Source organism: Penaeus monodon, chromosome 39 (assembly GCF_015228065.2).
Source record: "Penaeus monodon isolate SGIC_2016 chromosome 39, NSTDA_Pmon_1, whole genome shotgun sequence".
Classification (NCBI taxonomy): Eukaryota; Metazoa; Arthropoda; class Malacostraca; order Decapoda; family Penaeidae; genus Penaeus; species Penaeus monodon.
Window position 1 is genome coordinate 33,444,578 of NC_051424.1, and position 21,749 is coordinate 33,466,326.

At 41.2% G+C, this 21,749-nt stretch overlaps 2 protein-coding genes and 1 pseudogene across 2 annotated transcripts; all 3 read left to right on the forward strand.

Moving 5' to 3' along the window:
* Nucleotides 1–1,020: 1,020 nt before the first annotated feature.
* LOC119597558 lies at nt 1,021–3,770 on the forward strand (annotated as a pseudogene).
* A 100-nt stretch (nt 3,771–3,870) lies between these two features.
* On the forward strand, nt 3,871–10,953 carry LOC119597613 (the record flags this gene model as incomplete). The annotated part of the gene is given in 5 exon segments (XM_037947204.1): nt 3,871–6,651; nt 7,247–7,384; nt 7,580–7,759; nt 8,270–8,395; nt 8,744–10,953. Coding segments are annotated over 5 exon segments (3,150 nt in total). The 3' UTR covers nt 8,764–10,953.
* Nucleotides 10,954–12,513: 1,560 nt separating this feature from the next.
* Nucleotides 12,514–21,225, forward strand: LOC119597204 (NADH dehydrogenase [ubiquinone] 1 beta subcomplex subunit 11, mitochondrial-like). Its single transcript, XM_037946727.1, has 3 exons — nt 12,514–12,730; nt 18,570–18,703; nt 20,866–21,225. The coding sequence occupies exons 1-3, from the start codon at nt 12,548–12,550 to the stop codon at nt 21,014–21,016; spliced, it is 468 nt and encodes a 155-aa protein (XP_037802655.1). The 5' UTR covers nt 12,514–12,547; the 3' UTR covers nt 21,017–21,225.
* The last annotated feature ends 524 nt before the right edge of the window (nt 21,226–21,749 follow it).

The window sequence follows — 21,749 nt, forward strand, 5'->3', positions numbered from 1 at the left end:
TTCCTGAGGGCTTTGCCCCACAAGCTACATGGTGGGTTGGCACCTACCCTCCCAGCGGGACCCACAGCCCGCCTTACTTGCTGGGTGGGAGGGACAACACCCCTCTCCCCAGCATTTCCATTTATCCTTGACGTTGCCAGTGGGTCTTTCTGGGGGGAGGAGGGGGCTGGCAAGGCCCCCCCTCCCCGAGCCGCCCCATTACCCCAGGGTGGCTAGGGGGCAGGAGTTGGTATGAAGCCAGGGTATGTCCACATGCCGGTGGGCCATAGCTCCATACCTCTGGGGCCTCCTGCTGCTCTGAGATCCCCCACAGATTTAGCCTGGGACCGCAAGGTGCCCATTTACCCATGGGTGGCCACAAGGAGGCACTGCAGAAGTCTTGATGATAGAGAGGCTGTGACCTGGCAGGGGAGACTTATGCAAAAGCTGCTCCCTTTTTGCAATGAGCTAGCCAGGGGTGGAAGCTGCAAGCGAGAAGGCATGCAAACACTTAACACTATCTAGGCTACCACACCATCGCTTCACATCACCATGCACATGAAGCACCCACACACACACCACAACACACATAATATATATATTATTTTTTTTTATATATATATATATATATATATATATATATATATATTAGGGATGGGCGGTACTATTTTTATTAATTTTCGATTACTTTCACCCGGAAATTGATTATACAGTGCTATATTTGTAGATTATAAGTATAAATTTATAATTTTACTGTACTCTCTCTCTCTCTCTCTCTCTCCCTCTCTCTCTTTCTCCTTCTGTGTGTGTGTGTGAGTGTGTGTGTATGTGTGTGTGTGTGTGTGTGTGTGTGCCCATGTGTGTGCATAGATAATATGTCTATTATGGCAGTGTTTCTTTATTATAAGCTGGTCTGGTGTGCCCAAAGAATGTGAGCTGATCCTAGATTTCCCACACTAATTACAACCATTTCTTTTTAAAAAACAAATATAATTTATTTCTCAGAAGTACATAACAGACCAAAAGACTCTCCCCTTTTCAGAGGCTTTGGAATGTGCGCAGAGGGGACTTTTGGCACTGAGGCGTGGACAGGGAACGAGAACAGATCTTTAACATCCTTAAGAACAGAACCTTAAGATGGCAACGCAACAGCAACCCTCCAGGCCAACCCAGCTCACAAGGCACACGGTGAATGGGTTCCCGGGACCAGGTGGCTGTGATCACAAAGGGGCGTGCAGTGTTGTGCAGGTGGTTGAGGGCCTGTTTCCAAGGAAGGCCCTGTATTAAAAGCCATTTCTTTAGTCTGGGAAAGTCAAGAGCAGACTACAAGCGGGAAATTTAACAGGTGAACAAAGGAACTTTTAGAAAAGGGTGCCCCGTTTAAGGAATTTGATATCTCTCTTCTCTACATCATTCTTCAACTTATGTGCGGATGGCTGACCCCAGTAACCCTGCTTGGAACTTCTCCCCCTTCGGGTCAACCTTTGGAACATCGCTTCATAAACTAAAACTGATGAGGAACCACATTGCAGCACACAAATGATGTCCAGCAGATGTCGGACCAGGAGCTATTTAAAAAGTTAGAAAACTCAAATGTTTGTTGTCCAGAATCCTCCGACTAGCTGGGAACCGATGCGGAATACATCCCCACATATTCCGTGATCAGGTTGGGAAATCAAGCAGTATTTCCAAGGGGTTCTGCAGGGAAAATTAGAGAACCTCTAGAAAAGTAGTGACCTGAATAACTTCCCACAACTACAGCAAGAAATAAAAGTGTTTCAAGAAGCACTTAGGAACAAAGTAGAAAGAGGACAGTCGGCAGGAACTTCAAGGTCTCTACCCACAATTTTGGGACGTGACTCTCGCTCAGTGGCTGTATCCAGATCTGAAAATCCAACCTAGTCTAAATTTCACCAACCTGGTAATCGTGGAAGATACGTCAACTCATCGCCATCTCAGGAGCAAAAGCATCAGCCCTGCAACATTTCCCACAAGAATCTGCTACAGGTTAAGAGCGAATGGTTCGCCTGCCTGAAAATGATTGTAATATCAGGTGAAGGAGGAATAGGGAAGACCACGCTGCTGAAGCACATGCTGGAGATGTGGGGTGAAAGATCCTTCACAAATTGAGGGACCCTTCAAAAAACGTTCACTGTTACTATACTTACAGCTGCGAGGCTGCACAATCAGCAGTTGGAATAACCTACTCATGAGTCTTCTTGATAAACCATTTCAGGGATCTGGATTTTCTACTGATTGTTTTTGTTTATCTGTTCCTTGCAATGAACATTTTTGTTCTGTTGGATGGTTTTGATGAGGTGAGCAAAAAAGGCAAAGAAACTCATTACTGATCTCTATGCTACCCAGGAAACAGGTATTGTGATAACCACAAGACCAGGCTGTGCAAAAGAACTAACTCAGATAATGAAGAATAAAAAAGGCCCGGTAATTAATGTTGAAATCAGGGGGATACGGCGGGAAGGGCCCGGGGACATTTTATTGAAAGTACTCTGGCTGCACTTGTACAAGATACAACTCGCAGGGAAAAGCTGAAGGAGAAGATTGTCACAAATCTGAAAACCATTAATTTAGAAAAGGGAACACTGGACATTCCTTTAAAACCCGACACTGGCAGTCATACGTGAAGTTGAGACACCAGGTCAGAGCTCACCAGACATCTACGGTGATTTGACAGCCCTTATGATGGACAAGATCAGGGAAAGACTGGCAAGAAAAGACATTCATGGTGTCAATGAAGAAGGTAAAGCAATACCATGAGTTCCAGAAGGGGATGCTCTCCAAGGCCTTAAAACACGTGAACATGACCTGTTTTCAGAGACAGTAGAAAAATTAAAAGCAAAGTGTGAGAGTCTAAATTTGCCTTACAAGGAAATATTTTCTGGATTTCTGGGCCTCAAAGAAATCCCGAAACCCCTTTACTTGCTGGTGGGAGGGACAACACCCCTCTCCCCAGCATTTCCATTTATCCTTGACGTTGCCAGTGGGTCTTTCTGGGGGGAGGAGGACTGGCAAGGCCCACCTCCCCCGAGCCGCCCCATTACCCCAGGGTGGCTAGGGGGCAGGAGTTGGTATGAAGCCAGGGTATGTCCACATGCCGGTGGGCCATAGCTCCATACCTCTGGGGCCTCCTGCTGCTCTGAGATCCCCCACAGATTTAGCCTGGGACCGCAAGGTGCCCATTTACCTATGGGTGGCCACAAGGAGGCACTGCAGAAGTCTTGATGATAGAGAGGCTGTGACCTGGCAGGGGAGACTTATGCAAAAGCTGCTCCCTTTTTGCAATGAGCTAGCCAGGGGTGGAAGCTGCAAGCGAGAAGGCATGCAAACACTTAACACTATCTAGGCTACCACACCATCGCTTCACATCACCATGCACATGAAGCACCACAACACAACACATCAATATATATATATATATATATATATAGATATATATATATATATATATATATATATACATTATATATATATATGTGTTAGGGATGGGCGGTACTATTTTTATTAATTTTCGATTACTTTCACCCGGAAATTGATTATACAGTGCTATATTTGTAGATTATAAGTATAAATTTATAATTTTACTGTACTCTCTCTCTCTCTCTCTCCCTCTCTCTCTTTCTCCTTCTGTGTGTGTGTGTGTGTGTGTGTGTGTGTGTGAGTGTGTGTGTATGTGTGTGTGTGTGCCCATGTGTGTGCATAGATAATATGCCTATTATGGCAGTGTTTCTTTATTATAGGCTGGTCTGGTGTGCCCAAAGAATGTGAGCTGATCCTAGATTTCCCACGCTAATTACACACATGCTTTAAAAGACAAATATAATTGAATTTCTCAGAAGTACATAACAGATCAAAAGACTCTCCCCTTTTCAGAGGCTTTGGAATGTGCGCAGAGGGGACTTTTGGCACTGAGGCGTGGACAGGGAACGAGAACAGATCTTTAACATCCTTAAGAACAGAACCTTAAGATGGCAACGCAACAGCAACCCTCCAGGCCAACCCAGCTCACAAGGCACACGGTGAATGGCTTCCGGTACCAGGTGGCTGTGATCACAAAGGGGCGTGCAGTGTTTGTGCAGGTGGTTGAGTGGCTGTACCAAGGAAGGCCATGTATTAAAAGCCATTTCCTTAGTCTGGGAAAGTCGAGAGCAGACTACAAGCGGAAGTTTAACAGTGAACAAAGGACACTTTTAGAAAAGGGTGCCCCGTTTAAGGAATTTGATATCTCTCTTCTCTACATCATTCTTCAACTTATGTGTGGACTGGCTGACCCCAGTAACCCTGCTTGGACTTCTCCCCCTTCGGGTCAACCTTTGGAACATCTGCTTCATAAACTAAAACTGATGAGGAACCACATTGCGCACACAAATGATGTCCAGCAGATGTCGGACCAGGAGCTATTTAAAAAGTTGAGAAAACTCAAATGTTTGTTGTCCAGAATCCTCCGACTAGCTGGGAACCGATGCGGAATACATCCCCACATATTCCGTGATCAGGTTTGGGAAATCAAGCAGTATTTCCAAGGGCTTCTGCAGAAAGTTAGAGAACCTCTAGAAAGTAGTGACCTGAATAACTTCCCACAACTACAGCAAGAAATAAAAGTGTTTCAAGAAGCACTTAGGAACAAAGTAGAAAGAGACAGTCGGCAGGAACTTCAAGGTCTCTACCCACAATTGTGGGACGTGACTCTCGCTCAGTGGCTGTATCCAGATCTGAAAATCCAACCTAGTCTAAATTTCACCAACCTGGTAATCGTGGAAGATACGTCAACTCTATCGCCATCTCAGGAACAAAAGCATCAGCCCTGCAACATTTCCCACAAGAATCTGCTACAGGTTAAGCAGCGAAATGGTCGCCTGCCTGAAGTGATTGTAATATCAGGTGAAGGAGGAATAGGGAAGACCACGCTGCTGAAGCACATGCTGGAGATGTGGGTGAAAGATCCTTCACAAATTGAGGGACTTCAAGACGCTTCACTGTTACTATACTTACAGCTGCGAGGCTGCACAATCAGCAGTTGGAATAACCTACTCATGAGTCTTCTTGATAACACATTTCAGGGATCTGGACTTACTACTGATGTTTTTGTTGATCTGTTCCTTGCAATGAACATTGTTGTTCTGTTGGATGGTTATGATGAGGTGAGCAAAAAGGCAAAGAAACTCATTACTGATCTCTTATGCTACCCAGGAAACATGCGTATTGTGATAACCACAAGACCAGGCTGTGCAAAAGAACTAACTCAGATAATGAAGAATAAAAGGCAGGTAATTAATGTTGAAATCAGGGGGATACGGCGGGAAGACCGGGCACATTTTATTGAAAGTACTCTGGCTGCACTTGTGCAAGATACAACTCGCAGGGAAAAACTGAAGGAGAAGATTGTCACAAATCTGAAAACCATTAATTTAGAAAAGGGAACACTGGACATTCCTTTAACCCTGACACTGGCAGTCATACGTGAAGTTGAGACACCAGGTCAGAGCTCACCAGACATCTACGGTGATTTGACAGCCCTTATGATGGACAAGATCAGGGAAAGACTGGCAAGAAAAGGCATTCATGGTGTCAATGAAGAAGTAAAGCAATACCATGAGTTCCAGAAGGCGATTGCTCTCCAAGGCCTTAAAACACGTGAACATGACCTGTTGTCAGAGACAGTAGAAAAATTAAAAGCAAAGTGTGAGAGTCTAAATTTGCCTTACAAGGAAATATTTTCTGGATTTCTGGTCTCAAAGAAATCCCGACAAGGCCTTTTTATCACTGTTATTTGGTCCTTCCCACACAATCAGTTCCAAGAGTACTGGGCTGCTGGCTACATAACCACGCAGCTGTCAACAATGCAATTACCAGATTTGGCAGAGTTACAAGAAATACCAACTTTGACTGACATTGAGACAAGGAGAAAAATTTGTATGAAGGTATTACCACTGGATGAAGAAATTGTAGAACTCATGGTGAGAAGTAATCCTATATTGCAAATTTATGCAGATGGAATTGAGGAAGCAAAACGACTGTCATGGCTTAGTATATCAACAGAGAGTGTAATGTTATTGGTAGATATTTTGTTTAATATTACTCGTATTTTAGCAATGTCACATAAGGACCTACTAGGCAAAGTTGCAACAGCTATTATCAATTTCATCTTATACATTGACCAACTATCACTAGAAGAATGTGACAGAATATTCCAAATGGTAATGGTTTCAGAACAACATCCAAAAATAGTGGAAGTATGTGCCAGTATACTGAAAGAGCGAGACATCCTGAGTATTGGTGGGAATTACCTGCCTGAGCTTGTGCCTCTAGTTGACTACATGAAGCCTTGCTCTCTGGAAATATTTACGGAAAAGAAAGAAGAAGAACTGAGACCGAACCAGCAAATCTGCGCTCTCGAAGAGTTGGCTAAAAAGGACATAGAAATTAGCCTTCACATACGGTCGATTTGGGACACTGACATGTCTGAGACCTGTCTCAAAATATTCAATTGTCAAGGAACTTTGGCCCAACTGACGAAGTTTAACGGCTCTTTGGCGGCGTCAGGCATGGAATTCCTCCCAGAGAGCCTCAGAAAACTGAAAACCTCATCTGACAGGGAAGGGATGATGGCTTTGCTCAAGAGGCTTCCTCTCCTGCGGAAACTTCATGACTTGAGTGAGTTCACACTTCACTGGACAGAAGTCATTGGGCTGATCTGCCGGTGGATCGTATACAAAGATCATTACTAGCATTTTACTACTAGCATATTTTCTTTTTTTTTTCAATAATTCCATATTTGGTGAAAAAATCAAAAATCAAAATGTAAAGCGAGCACACATGCTGTGTGAATTTTGCAGGTCATAGATTCCATGAAATATTAGTTTCTTCTGGGATGTTAAAAAATTCCTTATATCAAAATATTGTCCAATATCCTTTCCAGTATTGAAGTATTTTGATTTACTGGGTTGTGATCCTTTATTGTCTGAAGATGAGTATTTGGGAGTGATGTAGTACTCCTCCTGAAAAAGGTAATATATCTTTGCTCTCAGAATTCAACACCCCTTGTTTACACATCACCAGGCTAGCCTACGTCCAATACTGCTTTCAACATATTCTTTCCTTAGATTTTTTTTTTTTTTTTTTTTTTTTTTTTTTTTAAGGAAAGAGAAAAATCCCAGCAGGTACAGAGCACAACATTTTTAGAGAGGAAAATAAATACATCATTCGTGAATGAAGTCATGAAGGAATGCTGAGCCTGCCACCTTTTCAGACTTCTCTGGATCCCTGACAAAAGTGGAGATAGAGCTTCTACCAAAAGTTCTTCAAAATCTAGACGTTACAACAGACGGGGAAGGCCTGCGGGCTCTGGCTAGGAGGCTCCCACATCTCAAGTATCTTTATAGGCTAGGTAAGAGTTCTTAGTCCTTTGTGACATGTGTTGAATTCTCTATGATGTGTATGAATGGGAATGATGAATCAGTTTAGTTAAGAGAGTAATAACTATATCAAGACAGTCATTATAGTTGTAATTATCGCATTTTAGCTTCAAACTTGTGAAATCTGTGAAAACTGCATCTATGACAACCATTCTCTTCCTTCTCAGAAATATGCCTGCTGGATTGTCCCATGCCTGACACACTGCTTGACTTGCCATACGAAGGGTTCTTGAAGCTGAACCTGCGGAAGGTCTCCCCCCCACATTGGCTGTGGGTGTGTGACGCCCTGCAGGTGCTCCTGACCACGCGAACAGAGAAGGCCCTTGTCGTGTTCCCTCCTTGCTGCGGTAGGTTCCGCTCTTTCTTCCCTGTTTTCTGCAATGGGTGGTTTTCATCTTACAAAAAGGAAAGGAGTTGTTCCCCCTCATTATGTTAGGTGGTGTTTCCAGCTTACGATACTCTGTCCATTTTCATGAAAGGAAGAAATGGCTACTTACCCTAGAGCGCTTTAGAGAAATAATAATTATGTAGTGTTGAAGGCAGCAAATTTTAATAGAAAAGTAATACAAATATTTGTAAATAAATTTCCTAAATCCAAATGTATGTTCACATAGGTATGAGGAACCAGGTGAGTAGAGTGATAATAAACAAGAAAAAAAAGTTTGCCAGTCAGACAACTTCCAGGGTTGTGGTTGACTTGCCAATTAGTCCTTTTCTGAGACTAAACGTAGTGTAGGTGCAGATCCCATTCTGTCTGCATTATGTGCTGTTCCCTTCTCTCCTCTTAAGATTCTGAAGTCATACTCAACCTTCCTCAGCCTTTGTCACAGAGCTCATGTCACCTTACTTTATGACAGATGAAATTTTCGAGACGATTGAAGAAGAGCTGATCCGACGCGAGACGATCAGCGTCCGGTCCTTCATATCTTGGCCAACGCAGATTAACGTCGAAAGGAAAAAAGCACCAAAAGTATCCAGAGGAGGTGAGTTTTCCTTCTGTGGTTTTTAGGGTTTTGGTTTGAAGTCTGTCTGACACATTTCCCTGAGGATTCGCATGATGATCTTAATTTTCTGTCTGTTGCCTGTTCTTTTGTATTAAAGCAGATTTTAAGAGAAATTGTGATACAATGATTGAAACATTTTATTTCTCTCTGTCGACCGCTCGAACTCTCTGTCACACTCAGACTTAATATGAAAATAAAAGAGTAAGGAAAACAGTACAAGGACAAAAAACAGAATGAAATGTAATTAATATTCTCAATAATTATTTTCTTTATGTATAGAGAAAGATACCATTTTTTAACAACCAATTCCTGTTTCATTTCTTCCAGGTTATTGCACTGTGACCTAAGAGGAGCCATCAAAGGAAGTCATAAGAGACAGACGGAGAGATAAATGTACAGCTGAAAGGCCTACGTGCAATACAGAACAGAGAGAAGTAAAATTAAATTGAAATAAAATAACACTGATAAATTACAAAGGAAACAAAATCCATGACTTTTTGGGTCAGTCAGCCTCCCCATCACATGGTAAAACCAAAGTAGATCCTGATGAGCTTCTTAGTCCTATTCGAAACGTGTGCGAGGCGAAGGATCCTGAATAAAGGATAGGAATGGAAAGCGAAGGAGCCTCAATAAAGAGTAGGGATACCGAAGGAACCACAGTAAAGAATAGGAATATGGAGCGAAGAAAACTTGATAAAGAATGGATGTAACCCAGTAGTCTCTCTTCCCCTGCCAAAGGACCTCCAACAGTGCGATATGATTTTTTTTTTCACACAAGTCTGTGTGTGCTATAAAGTCCTCTCATTATTTATATTATTGTGCCAAACTCTGTACCATGCAGTGTCTGTAGCCACTGTTATCAACATCGGCATGGCATAGCTGCTGGCATCAGTATCAGCGTATATCATCTGTAGCCGCTGTCATCAGCATCGGTACGGCGTGGCTGCTGGCATCAGCATCACGTATATATCCCCTCTCTAGGGCTCGGGATGATAGTTCTCTCATTGGGTCCGATAAGGATAATGCCATAGTCGTGTTCCTCCGTGCTGATATATGTGCTGAATTACGTCTTGCCCAAGTATTGACGAATAAATGGCGGGGGACCATCACTGGTTTATAGAACAGTTTGAGTGATTACTGGCTTGATAACACGGACATAAGGACCGATCCGAGGACTTCTGTTAAAGACCTTGACTGTTCCCGCTATGCGTATGTACCATACACATACATGTATAGATGTAGATACATGCCCATGTATATTTTTGTTTAATTTAAGTAACAGGATGTAATGACATTCGTAGCAAACAGTAAAATGTATTCTTTCTGTAGTTGTAATGTTGTAAGTTCTGGTATAAAAGTGAATGGAATTATGACAGTGGCTATGATTATTATTATATTGACTTACGATTGATATTGTATTGATTACAGGTTTGGCCGCATTCCAATAAATGGTGAAGCGAGTACGACGCAGTGGTATCAATCACCTTGAATTGCCACGAATAATCTAAGCATGTGAAATGGCGCTTACAGTCTCTCTCTCTCTCTCTCTCTCTCTCTCTCTCTCTCTCTCTCTCTCTCTCTCTCTCTCTCTCTCTCTCTCTCTCTCTCTCTCTCTCTCTCTTCCACAGAATCCACCTGATTTAGCTATATTTTTGTAGCAGGTAATGCTTTGGTTTAGTACTAATTATTAATTAAGTTTCACAAATTATATTATGAAGTTCAGAAGGGTCATCGTACAGCCGTCCTAGTATTGAATTCATCAGTGTCTGAAATAAAAGTTCCGATGTTTGATTACCCAATAGAAAAGTTCCCATGTTTGATTACCCTTTTTGAAAGAGGATTTAAAGACGCTTCCCCCATGCCTCCCCAAAGTTATTGCTAAGGCATAGGCTGTGGACAGCACCTGAGTCAGCCTACAGCCTACCGATCCGGCAGACAAACAGACAGAGGAACTAATGATTATTGTGGACGGTGATATTGATAATTATGATAAAGATAATGATACTGATTGTAATAATAACAGTGTTGATAATAATGATGTCAACGGTCAGACTTATGGTAGTAGCGTGGAATGGTATTTTATGGGTAATCCTGACATAGTAAGACCGCTATACACCATAGATTTGAATTTTCCAATGATTGTATGGTAAATGGAATGGTAGTTCAGGGGAAGTCCACATTCCATTGAAGCTAAAGTGTGTGATGTTTATCCTATGGTGGGGATAAGCCTTTAGTGTTTTGCAGGGCACTATAGACACTTTGTCTCGGGGACATAGGGGTGATAATCTATAGTGCTGGCGTGGCACTTGCGCCGCAGTCAGTACTACCTGTCGTCGAACAAGAACGTTCGTGAGGGTATATCTTTGGTAGATTTCCCAAAGTCCGGTAAAACCGTACTGAATTCCGTGTGACCATACTAAGTACACTAGATGAGGGTCTACGCTCTTCGTTATTCTCCAAGGGGAGAAATTGGACTCGTCAGGAGACGAGAGAATTCACTTGTATAAGTAAGTACACTATTAAATGTATAAAATTATTTCATGTGTTTATAATAACCAATTGAGATAATACTGAAATAAAGTGAAATATACAGAAAGGGAAGTCACACGTAAAATTGGACGTATTATTCTTATAACAAACACTGAGCTCGCTCCGGGGAGAGTGGAATAATTTCTATTATCCAGTGGCCTGTACGCAGGAATTTTTTTTTTTCTAGTATCTAGGGTGGTAAGAGTAGTATAACATCAAATAGAGCACTAGGTAATAACTAGTGACTTGGCAAGGAACTTCACCTCGACTGCCTACCTAGCCCCTGGGTGGCCAAGCCAGCCCAAGTCAGTGCTGGTCCCAAGCCCGGATGAAATAGAGAGAATGATTACCTAAAAAGGTAACACCGGCACTCTCCGTGGAAAGGAACTGGGGACCCTACCACGTACTCACTCCAAGAGCATCACAACATGGAAACTGCAATTATCATGCTGTGACCACGGCGGCTCAGACATGAACCTACCTTAAAAAAACAAAAAAAAAAACAAAAAAAAAGGTAATAATGAGGATGATTAGGGGGAAACAGACAGGGGTGCTAAAAATTATTGTGGACGGATGGACAGCGATACTGATAATAATGATAAAGATAATGATGTATTAATAATTATATTAAAGATGACGATAATGAGTATCATAATAATAATAATAGCAACGCTATTACTGACAATATCTATGGTAATCATAATCATCAGTCATTTGTTGATATGGCAGGAGAACTCATCTTCCCTGCGTGTATGAAGCACGTTTGACTGATCGGTGCAAATATGTCTCGTTGTGGGGATCAGTAAGACACAGAGTTGCTGCGCTTAACTATGTACTGAGGAGGATCATCCACGTGGTACTACAGAGGGTTGTTTACATTTCAGATATAAAACGTCGTTAGGATGGTATAGATAAAAGAAACCATACTTTGACATGGGTAACTTAACAAAATAGATTTTCACCTTAATTTAGGTAATATGGGGTATATCATAGGCACATGAAATAAAAGCATCCTTATACTAATAACCATCTTTGATTATTCCAACAACATTATTATCATCAACACCGTTATCATGAATATATGAGAATCATAACTACAAAGTGATAGGAATCATGATTGCAAGAAAATGCTAAGTATTGATAAAGATAGTAATAATGATGATACCGAGAACTTCTTAATAGTCCATTTCCATTTATGCGATAAAAGAAAAGAAAAGAAAAAAAATGAAAAAAAAAAAAATTGCAGTGATTTTTACTCAGCAGATAATATTCTTTTAGTTCGTTACCCTCAGGGAATATAGATTTCTATGGATTTTTTTCTTTATTTTTCCTTCTTCGTTCTCCTTTCGTAACTCATCATTTTTCACTCGTCACTGAATTATCAAAATGCCTTCAGTGAGAATTGTTACTTGACAAAACCTTAAAATACCACTATACACTATGATTTCTAATAATGAAATCAGAATCCATCCTCATGCCACAAAAAAATTGTACATATAAAACCAATTTAGACAATAAAAAACCATCCCTATATATTTTCCATTCCGAATCCCAAACTGCCGAATACTTTAGGCTCGTCGTCCGTCCCCGGCAGTGAGCAAGATGGCGTCGCTGGCGAGGATCGGCGGCCGAGTGATTCGCCTAAATCCCTCCGCTTTCCGGCCGCGCTTGGTCAGGGCGGCGGGAATCTCCACCTCCAAGAAGAACAAGGACACCGTGAACCTCTCGGACGCCCTCGCGGGACAGGTCAAGACGCAGCAGCAGACAGAGGCCGTGGCGGAGAAAGTGAGTGGTCCGGGGCTGTTATTTTGCAGATTCTCGGCAGGGAGGATGGGGCTGTTTTTTTTGGATTGTTATTGTTGCCAGATTTTTGTATCGTTGACTTTTGTCTGGGTATTCGTGTAGTTTGAGGGAGGGATTTTTTTTTCTTTTCTTTTTTTTTAGAAATATTTTGGCTTTGTTTTGAGGATCAGCTGTTCTGCCCAAATTTTTCGATTTTCGTTTAAAACCCACTTTGGTCAAGGGATAGAGAGAGAGGGCGATTACCTACGAGAGGGACTTGCAGAAATAGAAACGAACTTATTATTTATTTTATTTTTTTTTTTTTTTCCTTCCTTCCCCACAATACCTTCATGTAACTGATCGTGATGATTTTGGTGTCATTGGATTCCTCGCGGCCTCTCAGGACATGTTTATGTAGGAATTATGCCGCAAACAACACTCTTGGCCCTGATAGCACAGGAGGGCAGGAGAGGGACCGGGAAAATTGCTGGATAAACAAGCAATATAAAATTCAAAGATAATGCCTCATTATACTGCAGAATGCTCGTGTGCTGCTCCCGTAACAGACAGACTCTGCGTCAGGCACTCCCACATGCCAGCCGTAGTCTCTACCCTGTCATGAATATGTGGAGGATGGCATCCATTTGTCACAATGTAGTGGCTGATTCTATGTTGTATGTATGCATATTTTACCCCACAATTTCCATGGCGCCTTTCATACCCTCTTTGCTGTTGGGGCCAAGATTATCACTAATAGGAGTATCTGCAGCATATTTTCAGTGTATTGAAGCCAATATCGGCACAATAAGTTATGGGAAGGTTTTTTTTTTTTTTAGAAATTACAGATATTGATAAACTGGTTGTAAAAACAAATGAGTGTTTTGCTTTTGAAATACGCCATGGTTATTGTTCCAGCACCGGATCTCATCACATTGTGGCTATTCATCCGACATGCATGCTTTGTGCATGAACACCCTTTTTTGTCTTATCCACTGTTGATGGTGGATAACAATGGATTGTTTCAAAGTTGGGAATGAATTTGCAAGTTTGTCGCCGTGAAAGAGAGTTTGTCCGAATTGCAAGAGAGCACTTTCACACAAGAACACGCTCTCGCGCTTGCGCTCATGCGATAATTGTCTAACAATTTCACGATTTTTGTTGTCGTATCTCGTGTCTGTTGGGATATTTTTTCAGCATTATCAGTCGGACACCTATCCTGTATAACTATTTTCCCAGGAATATTGCAGGATGCAATTTATTGTTTGCCATATAATTGAAAATCTCCAGCTTGTCAGTATTCTGCAAATTTGTTTGTTTTCAAAGGTCCCCGTGTGGAAAATAAATAGCAGAGATAGATAGGGTGATAGTACAGGGAACTCCAGGCCATGATCCCCCAGAAAAGTATAAAATATGGTTTTTAATTGGCAATTGAAAATCTCCAGCTTGTCATTATTCGGTCCCTGTGTGGAATCCATTGTTATTTCCCATCAACGGTGACTAAGACAAAATATGGCGCCAGTGTTTATTTTGATGATTGCGTGAGTGTTCATGCACAAAGCATGCATGCCAGACGAATAGCCACAATGTGATGAGATCCGGTGCCGGAACAATAACCACGGCATTTGAAATAACTTTCTTTCTTTCTTTCTTTCTTTCTTCTTCTGACTGACAATCAGGCCTTTCCTGACAATATTTATATCAGATTTGTTCTCGTGTGATGAGAACGAATCTGATGATCATTTCCGTTGCAAATGTCCCAATAGCAGGGGAGGGCATGAAATAGGTCAGGGAAATTTTGGGGTAAAACAGGCTGAAATAAGAATAGAGAAAAGAAATGCGTAAAACAAGAACAAAAAACACTTAGAATTGGATAATGATAAAGATACTGTTAACATAGATCTTGGGATGCCTCCTGCTAGGGTTGCACATATATTGAAAAGTTCTCATAAGGAAGAACTAGTAGATCTGATTAACACACGATCAGTATAGAGATAGCAAACCTTCCTATGGGTTTGCACTGAAGTCAAATCAGACAATGTGACATGGTTATTGCAAGAATATGTTTAAGTTACAGAATGTACTGGCAACTACACGGTGCAAGAAGTGCAGATAAATCTAGATGTAGACTGTGTAACAAATAAAACAAGCCAGGGGTAAAAACCACATACCTTTATATAGTGAAATGTTTCGTCACTTCCATCTGTGGTCACAATGGCTTGGTTTTAATCACTTCTTCTTCTTCTTCTTCTTCTTCTTCTTCTTCTTCCCCCCGTTTGGGGCATTTGGTGGGTTCAAATATCAAGCTGTGATAGATACTTATGTCTGTTTCTGTATATTCACTATATGGCTTTAAAAATGACCTGGAATCGTCACAACACACTTAACCCATTGCTGAAGGGTGGCATGTACGCACATGCCATGGCATGGCAGGACCATCTGCCGGGGGCACGTACGCACATGCCATAGAGTATGTATGGACATGCCATGATTTTTGTTACAATCACGGCAAAAGATTATTTTTTTGCCAGTGAAAGTGTGATTAAGTCGGTTTTAACACTTTCTCATTTTTACCATGCAACAAACAAAAAAAAATGCAACAAACCGACAATTTCAACTCCATGATGCCGCACACTGCTTTTATTCGGACTATAGACCGAATAATGATCAACTATGTAGTCTATATAACAACAAAAATACCCTTCAGTCTCGATTTATCAGGAAGTTTGGCAAGTAGAGACTGTAAAAAATAATGAAAACTGAAAACACAATATATCTTCATAGTATTATGAAGAAACGGCATGGGATGCTGGTATTTGGCATGAGTGGTCGCGCATGCTAGGGCGACGATACAAGCCCCCGGCAGCGAGGCCCCGGCCTCTATGAATGCTAGAGGCAGTTATGGGTTAAAATGAAACATGGCTCACCGGCTTTTCTCAATGAATGGTGTTGCACGACCTGTCAAATCTCTTGGTGGCAAAACGCACATGTGCAGAAAGTTATTGTACATAATAGAGTAAATAATTACCAGAACATGTAAAAGAAGTATTATAAAAGTAAAAGAGCGTATTACATACATAAATTCAAGAAAATAGATGCTGTTAATTGCAAAATATTCATTCTCACAATCACATAACAATATATGGACCACTTGATAGATTGCAATAATGAGTTACGAGTCACATTTGTTTTGGTCCTTGCAAGGTAAACATGGATGAAGAGCCAATCTTCTCTCTTCTCTGTCCTATAACTCCCTTATTGCAGACCTTTTTCCATAAATGAAAAGTGGCTTTTTTTTTTTTATACTGTTTTCCCGGTCATTATGCACGAAAAGCCCCTCCCCCCTCCCTATAGAAAGGGCAAAGAAATTTATATTAGTGTTTATTTGATCCCCCCTTCCCTCCCCCAGGGGCTTGGGAAGGTATAGAAACTTGGGCTAAAATATGAGTATTATACACCACTCTAATCATAATATACACAGAATAAGTTGCAAAATTATCAAAGGTATGGGGCTACCACCACCCAACCCCTGCAATGGAAGACGAAGAATCCTCCACACATTCACAGCAGGGTAGAACGTACATCCGACATGCAGGGCCGCCTGATGCTGAGTCTGTCCTACACTCTCTCCTGCAGTATATACATGGTGAATCTTTTGCTCTCCAGAGCGGGGCTTGGGGAGCATCCACGCCCATGCATTTGAATATATATTGACCAATTCTATTTATGATTTGTACCCCTGATTAGAACATTTACATGGGCCTAGATCCTGTGATGATAAGTGATTGTGGTACTGCTAACTAAGACAGTAATACTTTTTTCTTTCCTTTTCTCCTCTCATCTCCATTGCATCCCCTTCAGTCTTCTTCTCCCCCCCCCCCCTTGGTGATGCAATCTTTACCTTTAATTATATCACAACCAGTGGTGTCTCCAGGTTTACTTTGCCTACATCTAAGAGCACTAGTCTATAAAGCTATAAAGGTATAATACTTTTATCAATGTCTGTAGTGCGGCGGTCTTATGTGGTGTTTCCACATTCTCCTTGTTGATCTTCCTCCAGTTTAACAATTTCTTAATTTGGTTTAGAAATAGTATAATATGATTTATTTTCATTTCATATATAGAAGGGGCAAAGAGTTTTATACATTTCTGGATTTGCAGTATAAACAGTATTACTGTGGCTCTGGAATTTATGGGATCATTTTTGATTGCAATATAGTGTTAGCAGTTAATATTGTGCATTACTTTTAATTTTCAAGGGCTGGCTCCCCCCAAAACTATTCCTTTTTTTTTTTGGGGGGGTGGAGGGGGTTCCACCCTAATAACCTCCAGTAAATTATTATATAATTCTCCTCTCTCTCTCTCTCTCTCTCTCTCTCTCTCTCTCTCTCTCTCTCTCTCTCTCTCTCTCTCTCTCTCTCTCTCTCTCTCTCTCTCTCTCTCTCTCTCTCTCAAGGTTAGTGTTCAATGCAGACACAAAACCCATTTTTGTCTGTTTCTTGCAGTATTTTAATAAAAAAAATAAAGAATTAGTATAATGATTTTATTTACTTTCTTTGCACATACATTAGATGGCTCTAAAAGTGCGTAGTCATCAAGGATACATTTACTTACCTGATCGCTTATTTTTTCCTCAATAACTACAAGAGTTTCAGAAAAGTGTTAGATTGCCTATGTTGTCTGTTATAGTCAAAATGAAACCAGTTTTCATTTTTTGTTCAGATTTGGTTTTCACATTATGGTATTTTCATGAATTTAGCAATTATTCCAGCCAGTAATCATGGGGGCACTCCTGGGAATCAGTAAACTCCCTAGAGACCCTTACCCCATCAGCGTATTTCCTTAGTCAGGGCTCTGCCCATGCACTCCCACCCAATTGCCATGGTCAGTATCTGTTGCAACATATTTTCTTTATTTCTGATACAGCTCAGTATTTCTAATAGATGACACACCAGTTTTAACAAAAACACACATTGATTGCTTACCAGTGAAGGATAAAGGTCAAAAGAGCTATTACAAGTACCATAGTGCAGTCACATTATGTAAATATATACCAAAGTCAACTCCCCAAAAAAGAAGGGCTTTAGGTGGAAGGAGGGAGAGATTTGATGTCAACCTAGTATGAAAAAATATGAAAGTTTTGTTTTTGTTATAATAAGCTCAGCTACATGGTGTACTGTGGTCTGATGATCGCAAATTCCTCTGTGCCACATGATTCTACATCAACCAAAATATTTCAGCAGGTTGGTCAGTCTCTAAGGTGTAGGATGAGTGTGTGTCCCTTGTTTTCTCTCTCCCATACCAAATCAATACAGGAATCGTACAATCGTCCCAATACTTCTGAACTACACAATTCCCTACACAGTAAGCCACATGAAAGGGTCTTAACTTATGATGAACCTTTTCATTGTCTATCTTCAAAGAGATATTGAGTGCCCAGAAATTTCACATTTCTAATAGATGGCTTGTCAATATTAACAAAAATACACACGTTATTGCAAGCACCATATACCTATATCAAAAACTTTTTTTCTTTGTCATCTTTTCAATTGGCACGAAGTTTCAAAATTGAAAAGTCATAGTTTATCAAGTCACATTGTCCTGCTCTAAAACTGTTAATATTATACTGAATGTGTCTGTCTCTGTCTGCCTGTCTCTAATTTGTCTCTCTCATGCTGGAAGAATATTGAATCATTTTTCAGTAATTATATTCACTTTTGTTTAGAATCAAGACAGGTGTTCTGCCACATCACATCCAAGGTTGTTTATAATTTTATGCTTTAGTGATTCTGTTTTCCTCATCACTTTCTCGTCATTGGTTCTTAACTCCTTCCTCCCCCTGCAGAACTGGATCGGCTGGGGCTTCAGCTATGAGTCAGAGACCTTGGACAACACAGTGATGCACTTGACCTTCTTCTGCTCCGTCACACTGTGCCTCGTATTTGGTGGCTTCATCTGGGCCTACTTGCCTGATTACAGGTGCGGAAGTATTGAGTTATTGGTTTATTAGATGCAAATATTAATTAGGATAAAGTTATTAGATTTCTGTTGTATCTCTCTCACTCACTCACACTCTCTCTCCTCTCTCTCTCTCTCTCTCTCTCTCTCTCTCTCTCTCTCTCTCTCTTCTCATTCCTCTCTCTCTCTCTCTCCTCCTCCCCCCCTCCTCCTCTTCTCCCTACTCTCTCTCCTCCTCCTCCTTCTTCTCTTTCCTACTCTCCTCTCTTCCTCTCCCTCCTCTCTCTTCTCTCTCCCTCTCCTCTCTCCTCTCACGCTACTGGCCTTCCCCTCTCTCTCTGCTCTTTCCTTTTACTTCTCCTCTCCATCTCTCCTCTCTACTTCTGCTACTCACCTTTCCTCTCTCTGTTCTCCTCTCTCCTCCTCTCTCCTACCTTCCTTCTCTCATCTCTCCCGTCCTCCTTTCCTACCTTCTCTCTGTCCTCCTCCTCCTCTTCCCCTTCCTCTCCTCTCCTCTCACTCCTCCTCCTCTTCTCTCTCCTCTTCTCTCTCTTCATCTCTCTTTCTCTCCTCAATCATCTCCTTTCCTTCTCTCTCCTACCGTCTCTCTCTTTCTCTCTTCTCTCCTCCTCTCCCTCCTCCTCCACATCCCTCTCTGTCCTTCTCACTCCTCTTTCCATTCTCCTCCTCCTTTCTCTCTCTCTCTTTTCACCTTTCTTCTCATCCTCTTTCCTCCTCCTCACTCCTCCTCATCTCCACTCTCACCCTCTCATCTCACTCTTCCTCCATCTTCCTCCTCCTCTCTCACTCTTCCCTTCTCTCCTCTCCTTTCCCCTATCTCTTTACCTCTCGCTCTCCTTTTTCCTCTCTCCTCACTCATCCCTCCTCCTCTTCCCTACCTCTCATCTCCTCAATTAAACTCCCTGCATACCTCTTACCTCCTCATCACTCTACCTCTTTCCTATCCTACTATCCTCCCCTCCTCCTTTCCCCTATCTCTCTCCCTCTCTCCTTTCCCCTCTCCTCTCCTCCTCCCCTCTCCTCTCCTCCTCCTCCTCCTCCTCCTCCTCCTCCTCCTCTCTCTCCTCCTCCTCCTTTTCCCCTCTCTCCTCTCTCTCTCCTCCTTTCCTCCTCTCCTTCTATCTCCTCTTCCCTCCTCCTCCTCCTTTCCCCTTCTCTCTGCTCTCTCTCCTCATCCTCTTCTTCATCCTCATCCTTTCCCCTATCTATCTCTCTTCTTCTTCTTCTTCTTCTTCTTCTTCTTCTTCTTCTTCTTCTTCTTCTTCTCCTCCTCCTCCTCCTCCTCCTCCTCCTCCTCCTTCTTTCCCCTATCTCTCTCTCTTCTCCTCCTCTTCTGTTATTTATCCCTCACTGCCGGGAAATCCCTGAGTTGGATAAACTCTGGTGATTTCTGGCGACTTAAGATGATCCAACAGGTTAAAAAAAAAAATAGTAACAGACCCTCCCCATTACTTTATTTCCTCTGGGGTTAATTTCTTGTGAGCACATTACACAGCATCATTGTATTTTGTCTGTGGTGCAAGGGGCAGTGACCAGCAGCAGTCATCTTATCTTTTTCCTCATTACAGACTCTTAAACTTCATTTGTTTACCATACTGTGTGTATGAGACAATTTTTCAATTCTATAGGGTGGGGTTCTATGTGCTTTGGGATAGGAAACTTGATTGCTTGATATTTAAATTTATTTAATGTTTGGGTAAAATGTTTAATTATTGACTAGCACTGTTATTTCATATTTTAAAACCAGAACAAATTAAGTATAAATAACTATTTGTATTTCACCCTTTGTCACAAATTATCTTATTTATTTAAAAAAAAAAGTATTAAACATGCTTTTGATTTCTTGGTAATAGTCTTTCTTGCAATCCATAGCTAAATTATATCCAAGCTGTTGACATCTTCGGAAGTCATATTAGCAACCAATAGGACTGGATAACAATGTTTTAGACAAGTCAAGTGAATGGGACCATATTGGCAGTCCATTAGGGGTCTAGCATTGTCAAATGGTTTAAGATGTGCAGATCCTCAGGTCCACACAGTCACTGTCTCATGAAAGATAAAATTATGTGGTGAAAACTTCAAAAACCCATGTTCTCAGAATCCTCTGGTTCAGGGAGATTTACCACAGAAAGCCCTCTGACCAAGCCTTCCCTGTGTTTCAGAATGGTTGACTGGGCGCAGCGTGAGGGCTACCTAGAGCTGAGACGACGAGAGGCTGAGGGACTCCCCTTGATCGACCCAAATCTGGTCAGCATCGACAAAGTTCAGCTGCCAGAAGACGAGGAGCTCGGAGACACCGAGATTATCATCTAAAAAGGAAAACCTGTTTTGTGAGAATAGTGTCATTTCTTTTGCTTCCGAGAGCATCTGAGATTCCTTATAATTGGCTCAAAACAGGTGTTAGTATTTATTATTATTTTTACAGATTTCCTTGCAGATGTTACTGAATGCAAGAAATCCTTGGTGTCCATTTTGTAAATATCAATATGTTTAAATGAAATATATATACACCAAACAATTCTTATCTGGATTTTTATTTACTTTTTTCAACCATTAAATTTTAAAAGATCAACTCATAAATTACATACATGAAAGCTGACAACTTCTCAACTGCTACACATCATCCACAAAACCCAGGAATACAACTAATGTGGCAGAGAATATTAGATTATCACAAAAGGAAAATACAAATAAAAACTGCTTTCCCATTCTGTAACTATAATAGTAGTCAGGTAGTTATATGAATACTGTAAACAGGCATTCTGCATTGTGTTTACTTTCCTCAAAAATCAACCACTGAGTCATCTGTTACATACCAATTGCAGTTCTAGCCTTTCAAAAATTGAAAAACTACCCTGCAATAATTATTGATTATAACAAAACTAAAATTGAGAAAATTAATAAAAGGAACTGATAAAATTACATAAACACGAGTAAAAGAGTAATGGAACAACCTGCCCCAGTGTAAGGCTTTTTCTTCATTGCTAGACTCGCCATCTGCTAGAGGCCATTTCTGATACTATAACTATCAAGAAAATCTATTGCA

Bases quoted from the DNA above. Each gene is read 5' to 3' on its own strand.
- LOC119597204 (XM_037946727.1), top strand. From the start codon at position 12,548: ATGGCGTCGCTGGCGAGGATCGGCGGCCGAGTGATTCGCCTAAATCCC. The intron at 12,731-18,569 runs GTGAGTGGTCCG...CTCCCCCTGCAG, and splicing joins CAGAGGCCGTGGCGGAGAAA to AACTGGATCGGCTGGGGCTT. The intron at 18,704-20,865 runs GTGCGGAAGTAT...CCTGTGTTTCAG, and splicing joins GCCTACTTGCCTGATTACAG to AATGGTTGACTGGGCGCAGC.